At 42.1% G+C, this 21792-nt stretch overlaps 1 protein-coding gene and 1 long non-coding RNA gene across 2 annotated transcripts in view; one reads left to right on the forward strand and one right to left on the reverse strand.

Annotated features, from left to right (window-relative positions):
• The window catches only part of DCPS (decapping enzyme, scavenger), a 41746-nt gene extending 23743 nt beyond the window's left edge, over positions 1 to 18003 (reverse strand). The window contains exons 1-2 of the mRNA XM_081280128.1: positions 17793 to 18003; positions 15961 to 16135 (exon numbers count right to left, since the gene is read on the reverse strand). Coding sequence (XP_081136254.1) covers positions 15961 to 16135; positions 17793 to 17987 — 370 coding nt within the window. The 5' untranslated portion in view covers positions 17988 to 18003. The remainder of the gene's footprint in view (positions 1 to 15960; positions 16136 to 17792) is intronic.
• A 160-nt stretch (positions 18004 to 18163) lies between these two features.
• LOC308642880 lies at positions 18164 to 19082 on the forward strand. The gene is made up of 3 exons (XR_014020662.1): positions 18164 to 18379; positions 18466 to 18545; positions 18635 to 19082. It is a non-coding gene; the product is annotated as an uncharacterized lncRNA (long non-coding RNA).
• The last annotated feature ends 2710 nt before the right edge of the window (positions 19083 to 21792 follow it).

Below are 21792 nucleotides of genomic sequence, written 5' to 3' on the forward strand. Positions count from 1 at the left end.
CTTGAGGTGGGTATATTTTTATCTACTTGCTAGGTAAATGCTGGGTTCTTTTGGGGGGAAGTGTGGGCTCACTTTCCTTGAGGGGGAACTCTTTCATTGTTTTGTTTTTTGTACTGGGGATTATAACCCAGGAGTGCTTTACCACTGAGTCACATCCCCAGCCCTTTTTATTTTAATACAAGGTCTCACTAAATTGCTGAAGGCCTTGCTAACTTGCTGAGGCTGACTTGCCATCCTCCTGATCCAGCTTCCAGAGCCGCTGGGATTACAGTCATGAGCCATTATTGCACCTGGCTGAGAGGGAGCTCTTTCAATATTGAAAATCAAGGGTTGGGGATGTAGCTCTGTAGTAGAGAGCTTGCCTAGCACGTGCAAGGCCTTGGGTTCTATCCCCAGAGCCAATGAAATAAATAAATAAATAAAGTTTAAAAAACTGAAAATCATCTTAAATCTTGAGAAACTATCTTCAATTATTTCTTTGATAATTTTCCCCCCATTTTCTCTGTTTTACCTTCCTAGAAGACCCATTTGGATAGTATCTTCTTGGATTTGTCATTCAAGAAGTTTACTTTTTCTCTCCCATTTTCCATCTGTTTGTCTTTTTACTTACTTTTTTTTTAATTTATTTTTTAATTTTCGGTGGACACAACATCTTTATTTTATTTTTATGTGGTGCTGAGGATCGAACCCAGCGCCCTGCACATGCCTGGCGAGTGCATTACCGCTTGAGCCACATACCCAGCCCCTGTCTTTTTACTTACTTTTAAGAAAATTTTCTTCATCTTCTACTATTCTTGAAAATTTTTTTCATTTCCACTATATTTTTAGTTTCTTTAAAAAGAAATCTTTAGGTGCAGTGGCACATGCCTGGAATCTCAGCAGCTCAGGAGGCTGAGACAGGAGGATCGCGAGTTCAAAGCCAGCCTCAGCAAAAGCCAGACACTAAACAACTCAGTGAGACCCTGTCTCTAAAAAAAAAAAAACCCTTAATAATCCTAGAGACTTGGGAGGCTGACGCAGGAGGCTCACAAGTTGAAAGCCAGTGTTAGCAACATAGCGAGGGCCTAAGCAACTTGGTGAGACTATGTCCCAAAATAAAGAATAAAAAGGGCTGGGAATGTGGCTCTGGGTTCAATCCCTGGTAACAAAAAAAGAAAAAAAAATCCTTATTGGTAGAATTTTATCCTTATGCATTTTATATTTTTTTCCTTGAGATTAACAATAGCTTTTAAATTGCCCAGGACTCGAATTTACATCCTCCTATCTTTAGCTTCCTTTAAGAGTAGAGCATTCCAAAGCTTATAGGCATCTCTATGGATATAAGTGTAGTCACATGGAGCTTTGTGTTAGGATGGGCAGGCTATACCTTTGCATTATGGAACTCCAAAAGTTTAGGTCTCCTCTTGGATTGGTCACATTGTTCTTAGTTCTTCCATACAGGGCGGTATAAGTCTGGCTGGTCTGGTCATGAGGAAGCACAGCAGCTGGGGATGTGAGAGTCACATCAACATTGAATGTGTCAACTAACTCCACTGATCCTGTTACATCTCAGGGCAATGACCCCAAACACCTCCAGCTGCACGGAGGATCTTCTCCAGATCCTGTTTTAAGCTCTTCAGACATTTGCCCTCTAATCTCCTGCTGGGGAAGGAAGGAGTGGGACCCAGATCCATGAAAGGAAAAGAATACAGAAGGGACTGCTGCTCAGGGTTCCCTCTGCAATTTATTAAGTCTGTTTCCCCTCCTCCCTCTGCTTCCTAGATTTGAAATTTTTATTGTCTCCTCTCATTTCCTCTTCATATTTATGGGTTCATTTTTCTCAAGGACATTCCTTTAATGTCACTGTTAGAGAGGACCTTAAAGGAAGCAGGTGAGCATTTAAACACCTCCTTGGAAGTAGAAATTCTTGTGCCTATCCTTCTGTCTCTCTTCTAATGCTTTTTTTTGGGGGTGGGGTGGGTGCTTGGGATCAAAACATGGGGCACTCTACCACTGAGCTATATCCCCAGCTCTTTTTAATTTTTGAGACAAGGTCTCACTAAATTAGCTAGCTAGACTGGCCTTGGCCTTAAATTTACAATCCTCCTACCTCAGTATCCTGAGTAGCTGGAATTGTAGGTATGTACCACTGTGCCCAGAACAATGCTTTATTTACCTTCTGAGCTGTTTATTGACACTTGGCACCTACATATGCCAATTCTTTAATGCCCATCTCCTCCAACTGAACACAAAACTTATTGAGAGCAGCAACTTTGCTGTGTGTTTGTATATGCACTTTGTACAGTGCCTAAAGCAGTACCTGGTCCAGATCAGGTTCCCAGGATAAAGCGTGAAGAAAAGAGTATACTTTATGATGCTATTTTATTTTTTTTAATTTTTTTAAATATTTGTTTTTAGTTTTAGGTGGACACAATATCTTTATTTACATTTATGTGGTGCTGAGGATCGAACCCAGCACCTCGTGCATGCTAGACAAGCACTCTATCACTAAGCCACGACCCCAGCCCTGATGCTATTTTATTTTTAAGAACACAGTTTTATCTTTGTGTGTGGTGGCAACTGTATACACATAAGCACATGTTGATAAAAAGTCTGAAAAAATGTACAATGAGATGTTAAAGGAGACCATCTCGGAGCAGTGGAGTTATATACAATTATAATTTTAAAAATTATTTTCTGGGTATTTTTTAAGTTTTTAAAAACAAATGTAGCTCACTTCACTTGCAGCCGTGTTTTCCAGTATTCCAAAAGCAGTCCCACTAGATGGGAGAAATGTGGATAGCTCTTATTCCTGAGAGGCACATAAACAGCTATCAGCAAAGCCAAAGGGGATAGTGAAGTGCCAGAGGTTCTGGGTCTGCAGACTGGGGGCAGGTCAGAGTGTACAGAGAGGATAACTTGTCTTGCTGCCACACTTCCTGGGAAGTGCAAGGCAGGAGAGCTCCACTCACTGGACTCTGACGGGCTACCGGAGGTATACTTGCTGGGATAAACTTCAGCCAGATGCTACTGGAGACCAGGTCCTGGGGTGAGCACAGGGGGACTGGTTTGGATCCTATTCCTGGACGTCTACTCAAGCAAGAAACAATGCCTTTTGACCTATGTGTGTCACACTATCCCCATTCCTCCACCCAATGTATGTCCCATGTATGATGCATAAGATCACGGGGAGGCAGACCCTGGATGGGGAGGTTTCAGAAGTGGGGCCTGGTGGTGGTGTTTCCAGCCCTTGTGGGGCTTGGGCAGCAGATCTTTATCCACAGGAATTTTCTAGCAGTGGGAATGGTCCTATTGATGCATCCCAGCTGAACAGAGAAGGAACACATGTAACTCAGATGAGACGGCTGGTGAGGACCTGGCTAGGACAGCTAGATTGTTTGCCAATACCCTGAGGATCTCCTGCAAGGACTTCTCCAATAAATAAAGCCACCCTTCATCCCTGAGATGGACATGAAAGTCCAGCCACTCTCAGAGGTGGGAGGCAGAGTTATCTAGAGGAAGGTTAAGAGCAGCTGCCTCTCTACTCCCTGCCAAAGCCAGCTTAGCCAAAGCCCCAGGAAAATGCTGCAGCACACGAAACATGAAATGCAAACCACAGACAGTCTGCTCTCCTTCCCATACACATGTTCAAACAAGACTGCCTTCCAGCAGTAGCTGATGACTTCTGCAGGATGAGGTCATTCCTATGGGTCCATCTGTGGCTTTTGCTCTCCCTTCATGACGATGTGCCAGTTTCCAGTTATCTGACCCATATGTGCAGACAGGGAAGAAGCAACAGCAAAGCATGATGAGTATGAAGCCCACTCCCCACTGCACCTCCACAAGAGCCAGGCAGAGCCAGTCAGGGGATGGAATGAGTAACCCAGTCTAGATCTGCAAAGGAGTACTAGAGATCTGCAGGGAGAGGCTGGTGAAGGGGTCTCCCAAATCTGCACTTTCTGTCCTCTTCTGTGGATCTCCCCTGGCTGGACAACACCCTCCTGAGCCTGAGAGCCCAGGGTGAAGGACTAAAGGAAACTGGCTGCTGGGGAGCCATCCTCTAGCAGCAGGCTTGGGTGGTGTGCTTACTGTCCCAACTTCAGGGATGCTGGAAGTATTCAGGAGGCCTGAAGAGACCTCAACATCAAGGAGAAACATGGCTGAAGGGTGTCTAGATCCTACCAGAAGCTTCACCCATTCCACAGTAGAGCTCCAACTGCTAATAACCTGTCTCTGAGAAAGCACAGAGGTGTTGCCTGAGATAGAAGAGAGGCAGATGCTGACTTTAGCAAGACCCTGGAGCTGACAGCCTCCCTGTGCAAGTCCTTAGCACCTTCTTTCCTTCTCCTAAGATTTCTCAGATTCAGAAGGGATTGGAGGGAGGTGAGTGACAGGACCTGAAGGTAAAACCCCAGGATCTCACTGCCCCCAAGCAAATCTGGTACCTCTGAATGCAGTCCTAAATGTAGTAGTCTTTTTAAGGATGGCAAGTGTTACTGTAGGGTAGTGGTAGGGCTTCTGGCACTTTGCAAAGGTCCATTTGAATAGAAGAATTGACAGCTGATCTGTCATGAGGTGGCAGTCATGAATGGTAGTCCTGGCCTTCAAGCTGCAAACTCCCATACTTCCCCACACGTAGGAAGAAACTATTTTGGGTTCAGTAGTCCAGATGACAACAAGAGGTGCTAGAGTGAATGCTCTAAAACATGGGCCCTCTCTTGACTTCTTCCTAAAGGTATTTGCTTAGTTTATTATGAGAGGAGTACGGGTGCCAGGTTTCAACACAGCATCCCTGGACACTGCCAGATGATGTGTGTGGTGGAAAAGGGAAGGCCATAGGCTCAGCACTACGAAATTCTAGGTTATAACTCAGCAGTGGACAACCAGGCTGCTACTGCAGCCAGTGCCAAGTGATGAGGTGGAACCAGCTATGAGTAATCTGCCTTTACCCACTGGCCCTGAATAAGCTGGCTTTTCTGCTGACTTGAGCCTTAAAGCTACCACAGAGTCTTGGGATCTTCCCCATCTGCGAGAGGGGAGAGGGAGGGAGGGAGGGAGAGAGAGAGAGAGAGAGAGAGAGAGAGAGAGAGAGAGAGAGAGAGAGAGAGAGAGAAAGAAAACATGCGTTGAAGTGGCAGCAACAATTCAGGAGCCCTGATGTATTCATTTCTAAAGTGACTTTGAACACCATGGTTTCTCCCAGATGCATGGAAACCCAGATCTAAATATTATTCAACAAAGGGATTTTTGCACTTAGATGGCTGGTGAAGGAAAAAAAAAGATGAGGAGGGTGGGGGAGGCACCACTCAGGGCTACTGAGCCTTTTTACATTTTATTTTGAGAGAGGGACTTTCTAAATCAAGCACCTGGCTCTGATGCTTCATTTATTGTCTGAGTACTAGGGACTGAACCCAAGGGTGCTCTAGTACTGGGCTATATTCCCAACCCTGGAAATGGCCATCCTCCTGTGTCAGCCTCCCAAGTAGTTGGGATTCAGGCATAGAAAAAAATAAAAAGAAAAGTGATCTGTCCTATTTTTGTGAAAGAAAAAAATAAAAAGAAAAGTGATCTGTCTTATCACAAATGAGGTGACAATGAACATATTTTTATCTCTTTATGTATTTCTATGAGCAACTGTGAGATATCTGGAAGTAGAAATGCTAGCTCAAAAGGACACATGCTTTACTAAGGGTAAATATTTATGGAGCTGGCCATATCTAATTTATACCTGCACCCACTGTGCACAGGAGCAATGGGAATATATGGACATGAGAATGAGGGAGAAGCTCAGGTCTCTGTCCTTCTCACCTCTCTTGGAGTGAACCCTCAATGGGGTAACTTCTCCATGGTCTCCAGAGCCCTTAGTCAGCCTACATCTAGACATATGTGGAAGGCACCCAACTGTTATTTCATGACAACTCTCAGACTTTAAAAAAAAAAAAAAAAAAAAAAAAAAAAAGCCCACTGGAAAAGCAGTAATGAAGTACAAAAGGGGAAAAGCCATAATGGTGACAAGAATGAGTGTGGAGAGAAACAATGAGTAACAGACTGCAATTCATTTCTTGAGGTTGGAAAGTGAAAGGCAGAGTGTAGATGGTTGAGACAATACTGCAGGAAGCTGCTACCTGAAGTAATCATCAGTCTACATGGAAGTGATCACCAGATTTGCCAAGGGAGCCTAAGAGGGAAGCTGGGTCCCTGAATAATGGGTACAGAGGACAGAAACAAAGCTAAAACTGATGTGGGAAGCCATTCTCGCACGTGATTGGGCACCTCCCGGATTGGGTGTGAGGCGCTCTGGCCAAACTGTGTCGGAGCTTTCCCCACCCTCTCCAGGTGCGAGAGCCTGTCTGTGTGGGGGTGTGACTGACCACTGACCCTGAGGCCAATCACTGACCCTGACCTTGGAATGCTGCCCCCCTCGACCTTCATTGGATGGACTTTCCCCCTGAATTTCTTGTTCCCCAATAAAAGGCCACTCCCTGGCGTGCTGTCTCTCTCTCTCCTGCTAGCCCTGAGTAAGCCTTGCTGCCCTACGGGGTGGTTCGAGGTGTAAGCCAGAGAGGTGAGAGCCGTCTCGGATCTGGTCATAGAAAAAGGTAATTGAGTCTGTGTGTTTTATTTTGATCTCACTAGTTAACTTTTATGCCAAGAACCTCTTTAATGAAACCAGTGTGCTGGTCGCCTGGTGGAAACTGGGATTCGCTCAAGGGCTGTCTACAGAACAGTTTCCCTAATGGCTTTATTGGTTGTCACATCCCAGGGGCAAGCACTTAATGCTTCCTTAATGCTGGCCTCCAAAAATGCTAAACTGCAGGACTAGAACAGAAGTTGGCAAAGTTTTCTGTAAATACTGGGCCAGAGAGTAAATATTTTAGGCTCTACAGTAAATATAGTTCTCTGGTTCATATTACTCCTCATTTCAGGATGGGGGTTGGTGACCAAGAATGGTAATTAAACTGAACATCTCAAGCAAATCCTGATCCACAAATATGAGAGTAGCTACCCATTTAGCACAAGGACCTACTATAAGAGCAGATCAAAATGCAAGAAGGGACAAAATCCACATCAACCTACATGGATATCAGCCTGGTGCTTGCTTTCTTCATATCTTTCTTTTCTTTTTTTGAGATGGAATATCCCTTGTTGCCCTAGCTGGCCTTGAACTCAAGATCCTGCTGCCTCAGCCTTCAGAGTAGCTGGGGTTACAGGCATACACCACTATATCTGGCTCTGGTGCTTCTTTTTTTTTTTTTTTTTTTTTTAGAGAGAGAGAGAGAGAGGAGAGAGAGTGAGAGAGAGAGAGAATTTTTAATATTTATTTTTTTAGTTCTCGGCAGACACAACATCTTTGTTGGTATGTGGTGCTGAGGATCGAACCCGGGCCGCACGCATGCCAGGCAAGTGCGCTACCGCTTGAGCCACATCCCCAGCCCCTTCATTTATTTTTTGAGTACTGAGACTGAACCCAGGAATACTACAACTGAGCTACATTCCCAGCCCTTTTTATTTTATTTTGAGCCAGGGTGTCACTAAGTTACCCAGAATGGCCTTGAATATGTGATCCTTCCGCCTCAATCTCCCAAATTTCGAGGCATAGACCACGAAGTCCAGCAGGTACTTCATTTTTTTAAAAATATTTTTTAGTTGTAGTTGGACACAAAACCTTTGTTTTATTTAATCATTTTTATGTGGTGCTGAGGATCGAACCCAGGTGAGCGCTTTATCGCTGAGTCACAACCCCAGCCTGGTGCTTCATTTTTAAATGTAGATGAGCTACTGTGTAAAGCACCGAACACTGGGGGGAACCCAGCAGTTTGAAAAAGAATGACCAAGATAAACAACCAGAACCAGATTCCAGAGGGAATGAAAGAATTTGAGGGTAAGGAGATAATTTTAAAAACAATTCTAATCAGTGTACTAGAGACATTCAACTCAATTTGGCCTCTTTATAAAACAAGAGCAAGATGCTATGAGAACAAAATAATCAGAGAACCAGAGGAAAAAGAATTAAAAACATCATCGCCAAATTAATGCTTTCACTAGAAGGTCTAGAAAACAAAGTGAAGACAATCTACCACACTGTAGAAAAAAAGTAAATCCCACATGGAAAAAAGTGAGACAACAAGATAAGCACACAAGATCAATTTAGGAAATGTAATAATTAATTAAATAAATAATGAGTTTCCAGGGTTGGTGATATAGCTCAGTGGTAGAGCATGTGCCTAGCATGTAGCCCAGGGTTCAATCCCCAGAATGGAGAAGAGGGAGGGGGACTTAGAGGCTATGGTGGTAGTGGAGGGAATGGATTTCAAGCAAAAGGAAATTGAGAGACGGAAATTATCAAAGAAATAATAGAAAAAATTGTTTATGGGAGAATGCCCTAAAGCTTTCAATTGAAAGGGTTCAAGAATATCTAGAGCAATGAATGCAAACAAGAACAGCCCCCCAACAAACAACCCAACTTAGACACATCCTTTCAAAACTTCAGAAAACCAAAGATCAAGAGAACATACTCTATGCTTCCAAAAAAGGAAACAATGCAAAAAGAAAGACCCCAAACAACCCCCAAGTTATCTAAAAAATGAGCATCAAACTGGCATCAGATATTAGCAACAGATGGAAGCTTGGAGTTAACAGATCAATGACTTTAATGTTTGAAGGGAAAAAAACTTAAATTCTGTATTCAGTCAAACTATCAATCAAAAGTGACAGCAAAATAAAGAAATCAAAGTTTACCTCCCACATATTCTTGCTGAGGAACTACTTACTAAAGTACTTTAGTTAATCAAGAGTAAAACAAGAAAGAAATAGAATGTAGAAAACAGTGGATCTGACCCAGGAAAGTTGTAAAAGGGAGTCTCGGGTTGAAAGCAATACAGCATGCCTACACAATCACCTGCCCAGACTCTGCAAACAGTGGAATGAGGAAGGAGAGAGATCAAGTAATAAATTATCAAACTAAGTGGCTGGATCATTTTCAAGAGCAGAGTGTAAAGTTCCATTATTCTTTTAACCACAACAAGAAGAGTGGCTACTAGAAAATCCATGAAAAAGCAATGGTTGATAAAAGAATGGTTCAAATATGGAACAAACTAAAGAATAGCATAATTTAGAGGAATTTGCTGGAATCTAAGAAAAGCCATTCAACCTAGAAATACTCCCATTTGGCATAAGGATTATATACACTGGGCAGCTGGAAAAGGAACTAATATGTCACAATAATGTAAACACTGTTTATTGGTTTTCAACTGAGAATCAACTTACAGTCAAAGCAAAAAAGATTTCATGGATGGTTGGGGATCCAGCTCAGTGGTAAGAACACTTGCTTAGCATGCATAAGGCCTTGGATTCCATGTTCACTCAACAGAATATACACAATAACATGAAATAAAAGGACAATGGTATGGAAATAGTGAAGGACACAAGAGGTGGTGCAAACACTGGAGGTGATATAGATTTTATGTATTTAGGATTCCAAAGGCAATTTAAAAAAATGATATAAACAGCAAAAAGTGTGAAGAGAGGAGAGGGAGGGAGGAAGAAGAAAGAATACTTCTATTTTCTTAATGAGTAAGAAAGAACTGTTTTAGGGTTAAGTGTCTGGAAGAACCACCAAACATAAACCCCAGGAATGTTCTCAACAGTGGGTGCTTCTAGGAAGCAGGACCAGGGTGGGGCAGAGTGGTATAAGAGCCTGTTCCTTCCCACTATAAGCCTTTGGTGCTATTTGATTATGTTACCACATAATTACATTGATGGCTTTGATAAATACCCTGGCCCTATCCAAAAATTGTTATTCAGAAGGTCCACAATCTGTATTTGACAAAGTTCATAAAGCAATTCTGATACTTCTGCAAGACCTACCTACTAATAAAACCTGGCATTTTATCATACCTCCATTCAAATTTGAGATACTATGATTATATGATTTCATATGATAAAGAACCCCCTCCAAAATGAGCTAGCCAGCTATTTGAACTCACGCTCCTTTTGCTTCAGTTTCCCAAGTATCTAGGATTAAAGATGTGCACTACCACAATCTTTAGGTGGGAGAATATTCTTTATCCACCAGAGGACTGACCAGTTTCTCTTAACCATTAATTAGGAAATACATTATACATATAAAATAAGGGTGTATGTATGTGTGTATATATATAAAATATATAACTTTCTTTTTTAATGGTGCTGGGAAATTGAACCCAGCACCTTACACCTGCTAGGCAAGTGATCTAGCACTGAGCTATATTCTTGGTCCTCCTTATTTGGAAACAGGGTATCAGTAAATTACCAAGGCTGGCCTTGAACTTGTGATCCTCCTGCTTCGGTCTCCTGAACCACTGGGATTACAGACATGTACCACCACATCTGGCTTAAAATATGTATCATTTAAAGACTTAAAAAGAGTAACCATACACAGAATGCACAGTCCAAGAAATAAAACATTACTAGAACTTTAGTCATTCTCTGCACTACTCCCACCAAGGATAATCACCTTCTTGATTTGGGGGCTAATCATTTCTTTGTTATTTTTATAGGCTTATTACATCTATATTTCCCTAAGTAGTATGTCATTTAGTTCTGCTTGTTTTTCCACTTCCTTCACTGGAATCACACCATGTGCATTCTGTATCTTGCTCTTCTTGCCCTGCATGGTGAGACTCATTCCTCAATGATATAGGAAGCTATAGTTCATTTACACTGCCATAGAGAGGTAGCTCACTACAGGAATATACCTCAGTTTATTGATCTATTCTACTGTTATTGGATGGTTTCTAGTTTTTTCCTATCATAAACAATGCAGTTAGGAAAACTCTTCAGCAAACAATTAGTCTTTCAAAATGTTCCTTCCAAACAAACCTTCACCATCTCTTCAGAGGTCTGGGTTTTGCCTCTGCAAAGAGCACAGAGCAGAAAACCCTGGCCTGTAGCTAAAGTACTGGGTGTTCTCTGTAATTGAAAGATGATGCTCCCTGCCCTGGCCTCCCTTTCACACAGGGATGCCTGTCTCCTCCTCCGAACCTGAGATTCCACCCCCTGCTTTCCAGCAGACAAAACAACTGCCCTTTTAGAGGGAGTCTGGAATTCTGAGTCACACCCTTCTCTGACTATCTGACCTCCCTTCTTCTCCAGGTAAGAAGGAATAGAGATCTTAATGAAAGAGCTCCATTGATAGGCCACAGGCATGAGAGCTGAGGCAACAGGAAGTACTGATACAGGCTCTGCTCTGCTTGGATGGCACAGGGAGCATAACTGTGTTTGATGCCAGCCATCTGGCCTACTAGTTCCACGTTTGCCACCTGGCAAAAGGAAGAAGAAAGGAAACCTACCGTGGTCAAGACCAGTTACTTTTCCCTGTATTACATGTATAGTTTACCTCAAGGCTCCTATGATAAAAGAGATGGAAAAATAGATAACACACAATAACATTCTCAGATACATACCATATGCCACCTGCAGTGTGCTCAGTAGATCATAAACCATGATAATGGCCATGAAGGCAATTTAAGAAGTTAAGTTCAATACTTTAAAAAGAAAACAGACAAGATCGGAATAAAGTAAGAAATACTGGATTGTATCCCACATCTTGTTTTGTGAAACTTATGTTTCACTTATATTCATTTATATTGAATATAAATGTATTGGATGTGTATTGGATCACAATATAAAATGAGCCCCTTATTGAGGGTAGAGGCTAAACATTTTCTTGTCTATTTCATAACTGTTCCACTGAGGTAAAGGCAGTTACTAACCCAACATAACTAAATTAAATAGCTAAAGCTACTTCCCCAGTTTCATCTGTGCCCCATCGCCCAGTTTCTGCTCCCCAGCCTAACAGCCTCCTTTCTGTTCCTCTTTCCTTCCTGGACCATGTGCTATTCTCTCAGTTCAGAACATTTTCCTCACACCTCTCACCAGCTCTCATAAAGCTGGTTCCTTCTCATCTGCCAGGTTTCAGACTAAGTCTTCATCTCTGCTGCAAAGAGTCTTCCTGGACCCCCAGTCTGAGCAGTCCCTTGACTGCTTATGGTGACCAGGACACTTATTTCCTTGTTTGCTACCTGCCTTCCCCTCCAGAACTCCAAAGACAGGGCTAACATCTGCTATGCTCACCAATACATACCCAGGAGCCATGAAAGCAGCTGGCATGGAGCAGGCACTTCACACTTGTAAAGTGAATAAGAAACATCCCAAGTTCTCTTATTGGTAAATGGCAGAGCCAGGACTCCAGACTCTGTCTGACTGGATAGCTTGCTCTTTACCCCTGCATAGTATTGACACTTGATAATTGCCCATCACTTCCCTAGCATATACCACTAGAAAGTGTCAGCACCAGTACAGAACCCAGGCATGTCTCGCAACCAAAGCCCATGCTTTCTCTAGCATGTCATGGTGCGAGATCATGAGTGGCTCACAGGGTCAGTCTCCTGTGGTGAACTAAGAATATGAAGGGAATAAATAAATGAGACTGCAAAACCTTCAGACCTGAAGCAATTCGCCAGTGACTAAAGAAATACCAGAAATCAGCTAAGTACAGGATTTGTATTGAGTCCAAAAGGCAGTTTAGAAATAAGGGGTGAGGGGCTCCCTAAGGTAAGTAATATTCTGGGAAGGAGGACTAGAGATACTGTCAGAGATAGCAGAAAAACTCAAAAGGGCAACCTTGCAGGGGGAACAGAGAGCTCAGGTTGCAGTAATCACACTTTAAGTTACTTCTGGTAGGCAGAACTGAATTGTAATTCTGAGACACAGAATAGAGAGAGAGAAAGGAGCCCCAAAAGGCTCCAGCCAGGACCTGACCTGGAAGCCAGAGCAGCTGGCTATAGGAACACTTTGACAATACTGCCACCTTGTGGCTGAGGAGCTCCTGGCCCACAGGAAAAACAATCTACAGATAGGTCAGTTTGAGGGTTCATTCTTCAGTGGTGCTCATAAAGCACTTAATATGGGGCTGTTGGGGCTTGCAAATGGCCCTAACATGGTTCCAACCTTCAAGGACCTCTGTTTTCTACATCCCAGCTTTGATTGAACCCTCTTTTTAATCTCCATCTTTTGATAATTTCTGTCCCTTCTGCTATCATCCCAACATGTCTAAGAGCAGGGATGGCTGCTAATTCATCTGAAGCTACCATAACAAGCATAGGATCCAGCACATCAGAATAATAATAGCAACTACCATTTAATAGGGGCTAAGTGTTTCCAAATACATTACACTTTGGGTTCTCGCATTTCACCCATGAAGTACCTATGAGACCACCAAATGAAAATATCAAGGAGGCATTTACTTCAATATGAGCTGGAGTTCTTCGAGAAGCCAGAGATGGAGAAATAAAGGTGGGCATCACCAGCACACACATGGTGTTTTCTAGAGACTAGTGCCTCTCAAAATTTAATGTATATATGACTCACAGGGGAATTTTGCTAAAATGCAGACTCTTTCAATCTGGAATGGAGCTGGGGATTGTTTCTATCAAGCTCCAGGAAGAGCCCACACTAATGATCCCACAGACCACATTCTAAGGGACAAAAATCTGCAATAGGCTGGGTGCGGTGGCACGTGCCTATAATCCCAGTGGCTTGGGGAGACTGAGGTAGGAGGATAGCGAGTTCAAAACAAGCCTCAGCAAAAGCAAGGGGCTAAGCAACTTAGTGACATCCTGTCTCTAAATAAAATACAAAATAGGGCTCAGTAGTAGAGTGCCCCTGAGTTCAATCCCTAGTACCCCCCCCAAAAAAAAAAAATCTGGAATAGAAACTATAGCTAGAAGGTCACATCTGACTCATTGCCCATTTGTACACAACTCAGCAAACTAAAAAAGGAGTGATATTTTCATTTGTAGAGGGTGAAAAAAGAGGAAGAAGAGAAGATAAGAGGAAGAGTCTGAAACCATCTATGCCTCATCATGAATAAAATATTTATTCTTTGGTTCTTCACAAAAAATGTTTACCAATTCAATCTAGAAAGTCACCCTGGGAGAGGATATATAGATAAACAAGGGGGAGACAAGAATCAGATCCAGGCCCTATGTCTTCCAAACCCCTAGCCCTACTTTGAGTAAAAAAGGCAAGAGTATAAAGCACAGCACATATTGATAAGAAGGCAGAGAAAGAGAAGCTTCCATCTGAGGCTCCCAGGTGTGCAGGGGTGGTCCTGCAAAAAGGGCTATATAGACACGCAGAGCTCAGAACAAGTTAAGTGGACCTTGGAAAGTCAATAACTGACTGCCTTTTTCAGTGTTCACCTTGGAACAAAGAAATAGAAAGAGAAGTGACAACTACCACCTGTGTGCAGTGCCACAGAAGTACTGAAAAAATAAAAAGGAAACCTTGTAGATTCTACAGGATTGATTTGAGCTGCAGAACCTTCTGAATTTTGGCTGAGGATGGGGAGAGGAAGTGGAAGGATTGATGGAGGCAAAAGAAAGGGACTGACAGCAAAATAACACCCCAGAGCCTGTAGTCTGGGGGCCTCTCCAAGCCATATTTGGCTACAGTGCCTTCTGTCATGCTTCAGTTAAGGAATACATTCATTTAAATGTCAATGCCTGAGAAAGTAAATATAGCTGTCTATTTCCATCAACTTGAACCACTGAATCTGGCTCTCTTTCAATGAATACTAGGCTCTTTTGCTCTCTGTTGTAAAAGATTTGCTTTTCTCACATCAAGTTTTCACATATATTTCCAAAGGACTACAGTAGCACCCTTTCATCAGGGTACAGAAAAGACTGCATCAAAAAAACAGGAAGATATCTGTAAAGGCAAATGGCTCTAAAATGCTAGAGGACAAATAAGAAAAGAAGGATATGACAAAGTAATCATATGAAAAAACAGATCCCAAAATTTCCTGGCTGAGAACCATTAAGGTCAACCAGTCTTCCTCCTGTTTACAGCAAAGCTGCATATAAAACCTAACCATCTAACTAGTCAGTGGCACAGGCCTGTAATCCCAGCGACTTGGGAGGCTGTGGTAGGAGGACTGCAAGTTCAAGGCCAGTCTCAGCAATTTAGGAAGGCCTTAACAATTTAGTGAGACCCTGTCTTAAAACAAAAAATAAAAAGGGCTGGGATGTGGCTCAGTAGTTAAGCACCCCTGGTTCAAAAAAAAAAAAAAAAAAAAAAAAGAAACAAAACAACAACAACAAATCTAACCATCCAGAGGGGGGAAAAAAGCATGTCCCATGCTTGGTTCTGGGCATAAAACATTCTTTCTCTTCTTGATAAATTAAAAAATGTTTGCAATCAAAAACAAATCTCTACTCGTCACCTATGAGTTCCTGTCCTTCTCAAGCCCATCCTACTTGATAAAATTGTTTGTCTCCCCTACAACAACGGATTCCTTCAGAGAAGTGACTATCTTTGCAGCACCCAGCACACTCTTACACCAATCTACTGAAAGACAGTTTTCCTGCCACCTACTGGCTGTGTGATTTTGGACAAGTTTCTTAATCTTTCAGAACCTCAGTTTCTTCATTGTGAAGTCCTTTCACAACAGGATTGTTTTGAAGATTAAACGTGCTAATACATGCAAAATACTTCACATGCTGGTTATTAAGACAGTTATGTTTAATAAGTGCTGGTAATTATTATCATTCAATAATAAAATGAATCTATTATTCCAGTCTACAAATCACAAGTTTCCCCCCAAACATATCACAACAGAAAGGCTTTCTCAACCCTGAGAGTACTGACAGTTCTTTGTTGGTGGGGACCTATCTTATACCTTGTAGAATGTTTCATAGCATTCCTGGCTTCTATTCACTAGATACCAACAGCACACACACATACTCCCAGTTCTAACAACAAAAACTGGCTTCAGAGATTGCCCAAATGTTTCCTGGAGGAAAAATTTCTCCCTCCTTCATTAAGAACTATCACAGTAGAATATGGAAATCAGGCATAGAAAGTCTGGTCACCATAGCTCCTAGTTTCTCACCATTCCATCGTGTCCACACACAGCCACCTCAGTCATTATCTGCTTACCACTCAGTTGCCTTGGAGGGAACAGGTGATAGGTGCTGTAGATATCATTAGAAAATTGCAACTGGAGCTCAGGGGTGCCTTTCAGGAGCTGGGCGACCTGTTCTACCTGAAACGGTGTCTTCTCCAGGATCACAACAGCATCCTCTCCATTCCCATCCCCAGAGTCCTCATTCACCTGTGGGCAGAGATACTATCAGTGGGCCAAGGCACAGAGCCACAGAAGCCTGCAGAGCAAAGGCAGACATTTCCAAGGCCTCTGAAATCACAGCATTTAGGATTTCCTGTCCTGTAGTCTTCTTTCTTAGGAAGTCTAGTCAATGGTACTGATGTTTTTCATTTTTTCTCCGGAGAAGGTGTCTTAACTCAAATCTGTGTGGCAATTTTCATACCTTTCTTCCAAAAGATTAAAAAGCTTTACAGTTATCTCTTTTAGGTTCATAAGACCTTTCTCAAAATGAGGTGGAGGGGAATTAAAAGGCAGTCTGTATAGATAATAAAAGACCTTGGATAGGAAGTTTGAAAGGAAAGGAAATAAAACACTAATACCATCAGGACACTTCTCCCGCCTCCAACCTGTTGTCAAGGTTACCTGCCTCCAGGGAATTGTTCCTCCCAATAAAAGTTGTTAATGAATGCCCTCTGGGCTGCTCCCTGCCAGCCTGTACTCCTGGGGTGCTTAGTCCTGGCCCTAGGATCACTCCACCTTTTGGTCTCCTAGGCAAGATAAGAGGTGAAGGGGGCATGAAAACAAAGGAAATCCAAAATCTATACAAGGGGCAGGACACCCCTACTTCCTCAGGCACCAACTTCCAACTTGGACTCCCTCCAGAGGAGTCTCTCTCTCTCTGTTCTATCCTTTAAGTAAAACTTATTGCTCTTGCCTTGGGACTCAGATTCTCAAAAAACGGTATCAAAACCATCCCCATTTTAGAAAAAAACACTGAGGTCTAGAGAAATTAAGTGACTAGTCCAAAGTCACATGAACACTTAGTGTTTAAACAGAAATTAGAATCTAAGTCTCTCAACTAACCCCTAACTCAAAGGCTCTCTTACCTTCAGCAGGTGATACACACTGAAGACAAGTGAGGCTGAGAAAACCAGATAGGGCCTTGTAAAAAACAAGAGACAGAAAGAGTAGGGAAAGGAGGACAGCATCGAAGATTAAACTCCTTGTTCCTCCCAAAGATGTGAATTCCTGCTAGTGATTCTGGGGAACCTGACCTTGGCTAGAACTTCTCACTAGTTTAAGATGGTCTCCATCTTACCTGAACCCCTGCTAGCCGTTGAGCACAATATTAGAGCCAGCAGGGTATGTCTCCGCACGGATACTCTGCAGTCCTGTAGATCAGGGATGGTACCTCTCAGCGCCCCAGCCAGTCCCTGATATGCACAAAAGTGCATGGTGTGTGGAAGTGGACCAGCAATTTAACACGCTGTCTCCTGTTAGACTAACGTCCTGTAAAGCAGGGATCCTATCTCCTATTGTCTCGACGCATTTCCAGGGACATGATCCAGCAACATTTACTGGGTTCCTAGCCAGAGTTATATATTGAATGAATGATGGTGAATGGCGTGGGGAATTTAACACGGGGTTTTTAATCTGATATACTTTTAAAAAATTAGTTGACATTTCTAAGGAAAATTCGACCTAGATGTATTCATTCCTTTAATGCCACGAACAATCTTGACACCCCATGCATTATAGTAGCGCACTCCGACACCCCGAATAATGGGATTGGTATTTCCCGGCCGGGATGCGAACAAATGAGCCTCCAAGGCTATGACTGGTTCCCTCCTTCCTGGGCCCCCATTTCAGGGTTGTCTAATGGTACCTTCCCGTGTAGGAAAATGATTTTGTCCCGCGCAGATTCCCTCAGCACTTTTTGCACTCTAAAGCCGGAGAACGGTAAGCGAACAGGAGCAGAAGTACCATTTCCAACTCCTGTTTCCTTTTCTCCTGTGCTGGGGGTTTCCGCCTCTGCGTCCGATTCGCGCTTTCTTTTGGGCTGAGGTGCAGTGTCCGCCATGCTGCTAGGAAGGAGCTGTGCGCCTGCGCGAACTAGCCGCTAGTTCCGCCCCTCGCGGCTGCTCCTCCAGGCGGTGCGGGGCTGCGACTCCAACTCCCGGCGTGCTCCGCGGCGCAATTCACTAGGGTTCCCCTGTGGGGCGGATCCCACTGAGGAGCGCGAAGGAGCTTTTTAAATCCATGTCGCTTGCCGACCTTGAGAGTAGGGAAAGGAGGACAGCAAGATCCTAAAGAGGCGGGTGGGCAGTGGAGAGAGCCCATCTCCCCACCCAGCGCTGGGGGTCTGGAGCCGGAAGACCCCTTTGGACCTGTGAATGCTGGATGCCATGTTTGAATCCTGAGGTTTTAGAAGCTGACTAGTGACGGTGGAGGGAATGTTTCTGAAACAAATCTGTGAGCCCACTTTATTTCTTGGTCGACTTTTTTAATACGAGTACTTGAACCATTTCCATTTTTCTTCCGTTTTTGTTATTTTACAGAATTTTCCTTCATGACCAGTTCTTTTCTTAATGGACTTAGCACTGTGGGCTGAAAAGAAAGTAAGCGAACATGGCCCGAGGTATCATTTTCATCACCTGCTTCTAACTCCCTACCCCCAACCAGCCAGAAGGTTCTGCCACCTCTCAAATTTTGCCTTTATTTCTGCAGAGCTACCCTGGAATGCGATTTACTCGGATGTGAGACAACTTTGGCAGTTATTGACATTAACAAGATGCAATTTTCAGTCAGTTTTTGGCCAGTAACAAGGTGTATCATGTTTTAATGACAAATTGATTTTTGTATTTTTTGTACTAGAAAGATATGTTGGATAAGAGAAATTGGTTTTGTGAAACGGAGGGCATTATTATAAGGGGGAATTAGAATTTGAAGCAATTATTTGCAACAAAAAAACAGGTTGCCTGTATACATTCCCCACCTACAATAAGAGTTTATAAACTGTAGGAGAACTGGGGAATGTAGTTCAGTGGTTGAGCACTTGCCTAGCATGCACAAGGCCCAGCATTTAAGTTCCAGCTCTGCAAAACAAACAACAATAACAAGAAAAAAACTATATGCAAGACTAGAACAAAATGTCTAGGAGAGCCAATGGCAGTAACAAAACCTGCTCAACTCTAAGGCCCTGATCTTATGAAAATTTCTGAGCATTTTTTCCAAGTGAGAAAAATTTGAAACATTTTAGTTTGGAGATTTACAGCCTGATATAAGAAAATTAGCTTACTGTCTCTTTTTGTACTTCTAGGGTCCTTCTGGAATATCCAAAAGTTAGTTTGAGGTCAGAAGCTTAATTTTGATTTTTAGGAATTTTGTCAGTTATACAAATTAGGATTATAGGTCACTGTGAACAAGAGTCATTCATTTAACTGAAGTGATAATTGAAAGACTTTAAAAGCAAATATGGGAAGTTACATAGTAATAGGAAAAAATTAAAAAGTGTTTTCAAGTAATAAAAGGCCCAATAAAGCATAAACAAGGAATCATCCCAATTAAAAATAATCAAACCTCTTTTTTTACAATTCATTCCAAAAGTGAACAAAAATATCAACACAAAAAATGTTGTCTTTAAAAAATTATAATTTTACATCAGTGTACTTTTGATTTTAATGCTCACTTTAAAAACCTGTATAATAAATTCATTCAATTTTAATCAGTTTAACCACATAACTTTTTTGTTCTTTTCAACTTTTTTATATCTTCAGTTTTATTCATATCGCTTCCTGTAGCATTTATTTTTTTTAAATATTTATATTTTAATTGTGGTTGGACACAATACCTTTATTTCACTTATTTATTTTTATGAGGTGCTGAGGATCGAACCCAGGGTCTCGCATGTGCAAGGCGAGTGCTCTACCTCTGAGCCACAACCCCAGCCCTCATGTATCATTTATCTTGAAAACAACTTTAAGTAAACTCTAAATTAGGCAAAATTGTTTTCCAACACATCCTCATGCCTTCTTTATAACATTCCTAGTGTAACGTCATATTTTCCTTTGTATGTTTTTCAAACATTTTTTTCTGTTTAGTAGTTTAAATTACCTATATTAGTAATAGTTTATACTTAAGTGATTTGCACCGATTTATAATTTCTTGGAGATTTGTTTCCTCATGAGCTGTGGTGACACATGCCTGTAATCACAGCTTTTCGAGAGGCTGAGGCAGGAAGTTCATAAATTTGAAGCCTGCCTGGACAAATTAGGGAGACCCTATCTCAAATTTTTTTTAAATTCAAAAAGAGCTGGGAATATTGCTTTGTAGAGGGCCCTTTGGTTCAGTTCCCAGCATTGCAAAATAATAATAGCAAAATTATAATAGTAATTATATAATAATAACAAATACATGTTTCCTCAAAGTACAATTTTTTTATTAACATACCCTAAATATCTTTAATCCTTTGTAATAAGTTTACTTACAGGTAAGTAAACTTAACCTGTGTTCAGCAATTAATGTTTCAGCATTTTATTTTACTTGGAAGTGATCAAGATATTCAGTGAATATCCAGCATTTAAATTAATTTAGTCCTATTGTTTGGATTTATTTATTTATTTTTGGTACCAGGGATCAAAATCAGGGCCCCTACATGCTGTGTAAGCATTCTACCACTGAGCCATACCCTAAATCTCTTATATTTGGGATCTTAAATGTCCCCAAATGCCGCAGTCTGGCTGGGCACCAAATAACCAAGCCACCACAAAAACTTGTAGATTCCAACAGCAACTCTTTATTCCTGAACTCTCACCGGCACTCTACACGCACGTTCTGGGGAAAATACACTACCTCCACCGGGCTCTGCATACCAAATACTCTCAGAACCCCGGGAGAACGCCAGGGGAACTCAAGGAGCGGGCGCCTCAGGCAGCAGGATCCACCCTAAACCTGGAGCCACCCTTAATCCAGCAGGATCCCCTAAACCCGGAGCCGCCCTAATCCCTGAGCAAGGTCACCTTTAAAACCAAAACTCTCAAACATTCATGCAATGTCACTGCAAATGACCTGGGTTCAAGGCAAGCCCATTTCCACAATGGAGAGTCCTCCCTCTAAGCAACATTGGGTAGGCTGACAAGGAAATTGCCATGCGTCATTCCTACTTGGCTATGGCTCTCAGCACCCAAAGACTTACAGGTTAAAGACTTAGCTCTACAAGTTGGCATTATTCAAACCTTCTAGAGGTGGAACCTCTAGAATGTGTGGCCTAGTAGGAAGTGTTCAGATGACTAGGATTAAGCCTTTAAAGGGGATAGTGAGACCCTTTACTGTCTTTTGTTTACTAATTATAGAGTGAGTGATTTTGTTCCACTACACACTCCTCACCACAAGCCCAAAAGCAACAAAGCCAACTGATCATGAATGGGAACCTCTAAAACTGAGCCAAAATAAATCTTTGTGTTTTTTTGTTGTTGTTGTTGTTTGTTTTTTGTTTTGTTTTTAAAGAGAGAGAAAATTTTAATATTTATTTTTTAGTTTTCGGCTGACACAACATCTTTGTTTGTATGTGGTGCTGAGGATCGAACCCAGGCCGCATGCGTGCCAGGAGAGCGCACTACCGCTTGAGCCACATCCCCAGCCCCTAAATCTTTTTTTCTTATAGACTGATTATCTCAAGTTATTTCTTACAGTGATATAATGCTGACTATCACACTTAAAATTCTAAGGTAATAGTTTCAAAGAAGTTTGGTGAGCTTTAAATAAACATAAACCATAATTATGCTTAAAATTTAAAAGCTCACCAAACTATTGGCCCTGTTGCTTTGGGTCTCATGACCAGAAAGCAAAAGGAAAGAAGAAGGAGTAAGAAGTCTACTATTCCCTTC

The sequence above is a fragment of the Spermophilus citellus genome, assembly GCF_964194105.1.
Source record: "Spermophilus citellus genome assembly, chromosome: 2".
In the NCBI taxonomy this organism is placed as follows: Eukaryota; Metazoa; Chordata; class Mammalia; order Rodentia; family Sciuridae; genus Spermophilus; species Spermophilus citellus.